Source organism: Lepidochelys kempii, chromosome 1 (genome assembly GCF_965140265.1).
Source record: "Lepidochelys kempii isolate rLepKem1 chromosome 1, rLepKem1.hap2, whole genome shotgun sequence".
Classification (NCBI taxonomy): domain Eukaryota; kingdom Metazoa; phylum Chordata; order Testudines; family Cheloniidae; genus Lepidochelys; species Lepidochelys kempii.
In genome coordinates, this window is record NC_133256.1 from 309,326,210 (window position 1) to 309,335,644 (window position 9,435).

The window sequence follows — 9,435 nt, forward strand, 5'->3', positions numbered from 1 at the left end:
TGGACACAGTACTCCAGATGAGGCCTCACCAATGTCGAATAGAGGGGAACGATCACGTCCCTCGATCTGCTCGCTATGCCCCTACTTATACATCCCAAAATGCCATTGGCCTTCTTGGCAACAAGGGCACACTGCTGACTAATATCCAGCTTCTCGTCCACTGTCACCCCTAGGTCCTTTTCCGCAGAACTGCTGCCTAGCCATTCGGCCCCTAGTCTGTAGCGGTGCATTGGATTCTTCCGTCCTAAGTGCAGGACCCTGCACTTATCCTTATTGAACCTCATCAGATTTCTTTTGGCCCAATCCTCCAATTTGTCTAGGTCCTTCTGTATCCTATCCCTCCCCTCCAGCGTATCTACCACTCCTCCCAGTTTAGTATCATCCGCAAATTTGCTGAGAGTGCAATCTACACCATCCTCCAGATCATTTATGAAGATATTGAACAAAACCGGCCCCAGGACCGACCCCTGGGGCACTCCACTTGACACCGGCTGCCAACTAGACATGGAGCCATTGATCACTACCCGTTGAGCCCGACAATCTAGCCAGCTTTCTACCCACCTTATAGTGCATTCATCCAGCCCATACTTCCTTAACTTGCTGACAAGAATATTGTGGGAGACCGTGTCAAAAGCTTTGCGAAAGTCAAGAAACAATACATCCACTGCTTTCCCTTCATCCACAGAACCAGTAATCTCATCATAAAAGGCGATTAGATTAGTCAGGCATGACCTTCCCTTGGTGAATCCATGCTGGCTGTTCCTGATCACCTTCCTCTCATGCAAGTGCTTCAGGATTGATTCTTTGAGGACCTGCTCCATGATTTTTCCAGGGACTGAGGTGAGGCTGACTGGCCTGTAGTTCCCAGGATCCTCCTTCTTCCCTTTTTTAAAGATTGGCACTACATTAGCCTTTTTCCAGTCATCCGGGACTTCCCCCGTTCGCCACGAGTTTTCAAAGATAATGGCCAATGGCTCTGCAATCACAGCCGCCAATTCCTTCAGCACTCTCGGATGCAACTCGTCCAGCCCCATGGACTTGTGCACGTCCAGCTTTTCTAAATAGTCAATCAAGACTTGCTGATTAACAGATGTGATAAGCATGAGTAGTATGTGCTATAGATGGTTATAAACACATCAGTAGAAGATGTTATTGATTGTTGTAAACCAGTGATATTCTGACTCAGCCTCACGAGCGCAAATGGCTCTTTAATGGTTCTCCTGTGGCTCTTTGCTATATATGGTATTAAAACACTGTGATTTATTATTAACCAGTCAGGATGCTTTCACTATATAATTAACCATTTGTAGTTAATAAAAATAATACTTGGTCAGTCATTTTGCTGTGAGAATAACATACGTATGTACATGAAAACTAAATATTTCCTCTGTCATACTGTTTAAATATAAATATGTAATACTATAATAAATGAAACAATGAATTCACACTAATGTGGCTCATTTAGTGTTGATGGCTAATTTGGCTCCTGAACCACTGAGGTCTGAGTATCACTGTTATAAACCAAGCAATTGGACACTAACAATCTATAAACAATTCATTAAAACATCATCATTAACCCTTTATAAAACTATTTATAAAATGGAACCTTAATAGCAAGACTGAATCTTCTATAGCAACACATCACCAAAGTATCTCAAATGCTTTATATAAAAAATCGTGTTTGTACCTAAGTTATCACACCTTTTGCTCTTTCTGTATTTTCACATCAAATAAAAATATACAGTAGTTCCCTGCTCATAAATTTTACTTAAAAATAGAATAAAAAAACAGCCTGTCATTAATTGTGTGATTTAGGGCAAGTCACTTAACCAGCCTGTATCTCGTTTCCCCCCATGTATAAAATGGGGATAATAATGCTTAGCTTGATAAAGTGCCTTAGGAACCTGGGATAAAAGTATTGTTATGAGTGTGTCTTGATTGTTACAATTGACCAATCTCTGCTGTACAGCCAGTGTTGAAGGAGGTGAGAAAATGCTATGGTGCCCTTGATTTCAAAACCATTTTTTAGAAATCACAGCTTTCCCTGGTTGGGAAAACATGTCAAAGAATAATGGCAATTCTTATACCACCACCAGATTAGAGGTCTGTTTCTAATTTTGGATTTCTATGAGACTGGTGATATGAGAAATATAATGTGTCGTCTGAACCAATCTAAGCTATTGTGCAAACAAACTGTCACTATAAGGAAATATTCTGGATTAGGCATATTGAAAGCCGTGATCCATATAGTATCATCTTGTTTGCGGCTTAGTTGTTTTTGTTGCTGTCACAATGAATGAACATAACGTATTGTACTGGTCTCTGTGTACAATTTTGCTAAAGTAGTATTAATTTAGAATGCCAAAAACAATTAGAAAGTGAACGGATTTCTTTTAGTGTGCCTCACTACAGGAAATACAAAAAAGTGCTTTAACTAATAATTTGAAATCAGGTGAATTTAAAAAATAGAAAGAGAATAGTGAGTAAAAGGTCTTCAGCATCGGTCCTGTCCCATTACAGGCTTTGGGTCTCAAAAGTATTACATAAGGTGCATTGAGTTATGAGATCCAAGTCATATTTGGCTAGAGGACTAGCTATGTTTTTGTAATAGCAAAGGTACAGCACAACTAGGCATATATTTTGTACATAAAGAGAACTGAGTTTATTTTGGCATTGTGCAAAAAAAACCCTAAATCATTCATCCTCACTTCAGTTTGAAGAGTTTTTGTCTCAAGCAAGAGATGGTTATTTATTTTATTTCTACTTTGCAAAACTGGGGGAAAAAATCAGGGCATTTTGTGACCTTTGTTGCCAGGCTTGCAGAAGGATGGCAAAATGGCTGAGGTGTTTGTGAAACTGCCTGAGAGTCTGCAATGCAATTGCACAATTGTACAAAATCCTAAAATGAGTTCCAGTGTAATGGAGCTGCTAAGCAGGGGGCTACAACTCCCATCAGCCCTCTCCCAATTGCACACACCTTGTTCCTGGCCAGGTAAAGAGAAAGGTCCCGAACCAGGAAGTGGCTGGACTGAGTTTGAGAGTGGCAGCTACATGGCAAGCCATAAGCTGGATACAGAGTAGATTCTCTAGGAACTGTAGGCAGAGCCTTATGTGGAACAGGCTGTGACTGCCGGACATCACAGTTGGAGGAAGGTGTGTGAGGGACTTATGGGGGAGCAGCAGCAGCAAGGCAGAGAGCCAGTGCAGAGGGGCCACAAAGAGAAACATTAACTGAGCCCTTAACTGGAAACCCACAAACTCTTATTTGCTTGACTAGAGACCGAGGCACAAGGCCTGAAGAGCCCTCGGTCTCTCCTGGACCTCCCCCCCCAGGGAATTAAACAGCAATTGCCCTTACTCACTGTGAACTGTAACTGTTTAAAGTCTCTGTACCTAAGGTATTTGCTACCCTTCCTTTCCTGACAGGCCTAGTAAAATGCCCTTTCCCTTAGCCATGCATCTGAGTGGTTATTGGGTCCCACCCGGGCTAGAACCTACAAGGCCTGCCTGCTAGAGCATCTACAGTGATTGCCTCCAAGGTGCGATGCACCTGGCACCATAGGGGTTTGGTGTACTCCAGTACTGAGTAGCCTGAATAAGTTACACCAGTTTTGCTGTGAACTGTTTGGGACAGTAAACATCAGAAGCTCTGTCCTTCACTAGAGAGCCGTTAGGTTACTTTGACATCAGGGAAAGTCATACTGTTCTTATGCCAGAGCACATCACTGACCAGGTTCTGCTTTCCAGCCCCTTTCAACAAGCAAGTTAGTCCCTGGTTCTATATCATTTTGAAATCAATGGGAAAACTCCCATTGACTTGAATGCGGCAGGATTGGAGCCTTAGAGTTAAATTGTGGTCAAATTGAAACCAATAAGATTTTGCCATTAAATTAAAGGGGTTCAGGGTGCTGACCCTTAGTCTATTTTTTTCCTAAATATTTTCGTGCCAGAGATACAGAGAGGTGTTCTCATTGAAACCCAGGGGAGGTTGATCATTAAAGGCGAAACAGTCACACTACAACTATCAGCTATGTGCTGTAGCCTGTATAGTGCTGTACCTCCAGCTGTCACTGGGGATTGCTCATGGAGTTGAAGCTCCTCTAGCTCCTGGAGGTTGCAGTACACTTGGCTTCAGTGGGTCCTGAGGGCTTGCAGCAGTGGGAGGAGGTACGGAGTAGGGAACAGGATACAGGATTCTGGGTGGTAATTCACTTCAGACCCACAGAGGCAGAGCACATGGCTGCCTGCATGTGTGCTCTGCTCACATGTATACGATTCAGTATTCTCCTGCAGACTGAAATTCCAAGGGAGCCAATAAGAATAGGGAGGAGCTGAAATAAAATCCTGGGCCTGAATCACACCCCCACACTTTGGGAAAGCCCATGTCCATCTGCAGCAGCTCTTTGTGGTTGGGGAAGACACTCATATCTGTATCTGAACTTTATTTATTTATTCAGGATGGTAATAAGTCACAGTCATGGTGATAATCATTTTATTTGCGAATCACCATTCTCCCTAAGCTCCATTCATTCCAATACAGATGCTAAATGTAATGAAAACAAAATGCAATAATGATGGCAAATGGAAAAATAGTTTAGCCTCAGTTAATTGCTGCTTTAACACTGCTTAAGTCTCCCTTAGCAGACAATTTTGATGTGTAGTTTGCAAGCAGTTTGTTGTGAGCATTTGATATTTGAAATTCAAAGTGTGTGGTTAGCTGTGAATAGATACATGTGTTACAATGGTCTGCTTCTGTTACCTGTTTCCTCTGAATTTGTACAGAGGTTGCAAATACGAGCATTTGCTAATTTATAACTCACTTTCTGCAGATATTTTCCATTGTTTGCTGTTTTCACAAACATTTCTATATAAACACATTCACTAGCCTATTCACGAATAGCAAACACAAAGGAGGCACAAATACATCAAACAAGCATCACAAACCAGCAAATTCATTTAAAAGTTAGAATGGAGATTCACAATAGTAATCCCTCTCGTTTTCAGTTATGTTCAGTTTCCTGGCCCTGGGTCAGTTGAACTGAACCTTTCCTATCAATAGTGCCTTGCTCACAGAACCTGAAACAGTTTCACTACCAGACCTGGCAAATTTATGAGCAGGGAACTACTGTATATTTTTATTTGATGTGAAAATACAGAAAGAGCAAAAGGTGTGATAATTTAGGTACAAACACGATTTTTTATATAAAGCATTTGAGATACTTTGGTGATGTGTTGCTATAGAAGATTCAGTCCTGCTATTAAGGTTCCATTTTATAAATAGTTTTATAAAGGGTTAATGATGATGTTTTAATGAATTGTTTATAGATTGTTAGTGTCCAATAGCTTGGTTTATAACAGTGATACTCAGACCTCAGTGGTTCAGGAGCCAAATTAGCCATCAACACTAAATGAGCCACATTAGTGTGAATTCATTGTTTCATTTATTATAGTATTACATATTTATATTTAAACAGTATGACAGAGGAAATATTTAGTTTTCATGTACATATGTATGTTATTCTCACAGCAAAATGACTGACCAAGTATTATTCTTATTAACTACAAATGGTTAATCATATAGTGAAAGCATCCTGACTGGTTAATAATAAATCACAGTGTTTTAATACCATGTATAGCAAAGAGCCACAGGAGAACCATTAAAGAGCCATTTGCGCTCGTGAGGCTGAGTCAGAATATCACTGGTTTACAACAATCAATAACATCTTCTACTGATGTGTTTATAAACATCTATAACACATACTACTCATGCTTATCACATCTATTAATCAGCAAGTCTTGATTAAATATTTATAAATGGAGCCTTACTACAATGTATGACCAAAGACACGCTGATAGATCAATATTCCTACATGTTTTATAGTGAAGGTTAATATATTTAATCATTAGGCAACCACACAAGGGGAACTGTGAGTTAGAGAGCAATTAAACATTATGGGCCTAATTTTTTTTAACAGTATGCAAAAATAGACATGGATTTGTGTGCCTATTTTCACACACTCTTCACACAAATGACCATTTAGATTTGATAGAAAATGTTATAAGATTGCAACCCATCTAAGCCATTTAAACTGCATAAAGCCAAGAGGAAACCTAGGCTCTAATCCTGAAAACATTTATGCATGTGATTAATCTTACAGCCTTGAGTAGCCTGGGGTGTGTTTGATTTGAAGAGTTTGATTCACTGCTGTGACGTCAATCACCTTTGTGTCCTTCATCTGAAACTTTTCTGTTTTCCACTTGGCGCACACAATTCTGAATCCATTTCCTCCTTTTGACATTGGGGTAAGTGCTGATACTGAATGTCTACATAAAGGTTGAAATCTGAGGAACGTAAATACCTTTTATCAGAAATCTGTCTTTTCCAGATTTTGACATATGACAAAGAACTGTGAAAGCTGACAGCGTGTAACATTTGGCAGTTGTGGCTGTTGTTCCTATGGCTCCATGTCTTCTTTTTCAGGTGCATCAAGTCAAGTGGGGTCAAAGTCTTTGCCAGCGTAACTGCTTGTTCATCACTGTCTGCATCTAAAATGCTCATGACACAATGAAGGACAAGGGAGTCATTACAATTCTTAAAATAAACCATGATACCCTAGTCCATTAGCTGGCTCTGTGTTTTCTAAGTAGGAAATACCATTTCCACATCATCTGTATAGGCCACACAATTGTGCCACGATTGTCTTTCTAGTCTCAGTACAACATGGATTCTTAGTTTTATTGAATCTGAAAGCCCTAACTCCTGCTGAATTGCTGGATTTTTACAATGATGGGCACTTGCCAGCTTTCTGTCTGACTAAACCACTGGAGCAACACCTTCTTCACTTCTTCAACTTTCCTCATGCAGGGTACAGTCGCTTCACTGCTGCTCAAGAAAAAGAAAATTGTGAATTTCAGTGAATTTCAGTGTACCTGGTCTGAGTTTTGTCACAAAACTAGACAAGTTTTATGTGGTTTCAAGTTCTGTTGTGAACATTTTGCGTAGTTAGGTTTCTAAAATCACAACAATCGCCACCAGCTACTCCTTGACTCAGCTCAGGAGGGGAGAAGGTAGGTTTAAGACACTTTAGCTTTTCCCTAACCTGGGGCTGGCTGGGGCCAAGGCAGCCTTTGGCATAATGTAAAGCAGCCTCAGGGCTACCCTAAATTAGACTGGGTTACAAACAGTCACAAAGAAGCTGTCTGCAGTCAGAGATTATCCTGACACTTCTGCTTTGCTCACACCTTGATGGGAGAGTAACGGGGAATGCAGGGGCATGGCCCACTATGCCAGAGAAATTCCAAAATGGCAGGTTAAAGGGGTGCAAGAAAGGCCCAAGATCTGACTCAAGCTATCTATCCCATTATAGTTTCTTACATTACAACCAAAGGAGATGTATATGCCACGTAAGAAAGTAGGAAAAATAACTGAGACGGATGTGGTCACCATACTGTCACACATAACACACTCATCTTAAGATGGATACTAATATTTATTATTTGTATTATGGTATGGCCTGGAGGCCTGGTGTATTAATTTAATGAAATGTTACCCACTTTTCACCAGTTAGGCTAACAATTAAAGTAGGCCTGCATGACTCCAATTATTACAATCGTCCCCAGCTGAGATGGGGGCCCATTTTTGTGGGTGCTTTTAATACACCTACTAAAAACATTAAATGTCTCAAAGAGCTTATACACAAGACAATCAAAGGGTGGGGTTTATTATCTCCATTTTACACATGAACAACTGAGGCACAGTGAAATTAAATGGCTTGCACAAGGTCTGCATAGTCAGTGGCAGAGTTGGAAATTGAATTGTGTTTTCTATATGCATCTGTTTTACTTAAGAGGTGGTTGAATTATCAATAGACTTAAAGACTTTCAATCAGGAGGGACATTTGAATCATAAAATGAGAAAAATTAGTAAGGGATTATGTGTATTGCATGGAAAGGCAGGTAGGACACTGTGACAGTCTTGGAATACCCAGGACTGTTAGTCACCTTGTAACCCCCCCTCCCCCCGTGCCTCCAGCAAAAGGGGGACTTGCTTGTGCTTAATTGGGTGTTAGATCTGACACCAACCGCGTGTTAGCCACACAAGCAGTCTCCTCTACACTGTGCCAGCCCATACTTTGCCTTGCAGGTTAACAATACGTAAACCCCAAATCCCCTTGAAACTTTCCCCCAAATAGTGTTCAGCCCTTTATCTACTGAACACTCACAGAAATACCAGGTCTGCTGTCCCAAAGGAACAATGTACTCACCAGCTTGTCTGATTCCACTCAGGATCAGCAGCACGTAATATCACAGCACATCATTATAATAGTGTAAACAGCAATACGTTTATTAACAATGATTCAAAAGATGGTGAGCTAGGATAAAGGATGGGGGAAGGGTTATGTATAAAACAAAATCATAACACGCTTTCTAGAGATTAAACTTAACAGGCCAACCTACTGTCTAAAGCAGTCACCAAACTAGAGCAGTCAGTATCTCACCAAAGTCTTTTGCAGCATCTTCCACCAAGGTAGGCAGAGAGCCCATTTTCATGAATGTAAACATGCTGACCATTTACTACTTAAGTGCAGATGACAGGGTGTCTTCTCTGTTCCCCAAACAGCAAACCACTGAAGTGTATCTCAAGATAAAGTTCTCCTGTCCCACAGTGTGCTCTTCCTTGTTGACCTAAACTTTCTATGTAAATGTGCCACCATTATGTTGGCTTACAATGCTTAATTTACCTGCCGATGGTGAGACAGGTGAATAAACATATTTTGTCTGACAGGAAACCTGTTTCTCCACCTCTTCTGTGATAAAGAATCTAAGACCCATTTTCAGTATACATTCGGAACTTCTTACATAGTATCTGTACGCACGATTTCACAGTGATATCACAATGACCAGTGTGACGCTTGCTTTCATTTAAGACCTCCCTCCCGTGACATTCTTTGGTGACCCAGAATGTACATATGAGCATTCAGATATTCTTGTAACCCCCTTGCCAGTAGACATTAACGGGTTAATGGGTCACAGACACACTCAGTAAAAAGTGATAGAGATACTGAAGGAAGGATTAACTTCAGTGCAGTGCTGTGCTAATGTGAGAGGTATAAGTGTGTTGACAATCTATTGAAAGTAAATTCAAATAGGTATTATCCTACTGCAGTGTGGTGACATTTAAAGTACTACTATTGGCTTTCCTCTGTGAAAATCTTGACATTAGACCCCGTTGTTCTCCCAGAACATAGTAAAATGAGTCTGGTCAACGTGCCCTTTATTGTTGGAACTAATTTGGTTAATCTTCTTACACTTGGTTTTGGACAGCACAAACAACTACTGTGCCAGCATTTGTAGCCAGATTAACTAACAGCAGAGAGAAAAGGAGGACTTGTGGCACCTTAGAGACTAACCAATTTATTAGAGCATAAGCTTTCG

At 40.6% G+C, this 9,435-nt stretch overlaps 1 protein-coding gene across 1 annotated transcript in view; it reads right to left on the minus strand.

Annotated features, from left to right (window-relative positions):
- The window catches only part of SLC13A1 (solute carrier family 13 member 1), a 91,715-nt gene extending 82,883 nt beyond the window's left edge, over nucleotides 1-8,832 (minus strand). The window contains exon 1 of the mRNA XM_073341450.1: nucleotides 8,742-8,832. Coding sequence (XP_073197551.1) covers nucleotides 8,742-8,832 — 91 coding nt within the window. The remainder of the gene's footprint in view (nucleotides 1-8,741) is intronic.
- Between the last annotated feature and the right edge of the window lie 603 nt (nucleotides 8,833-9,435).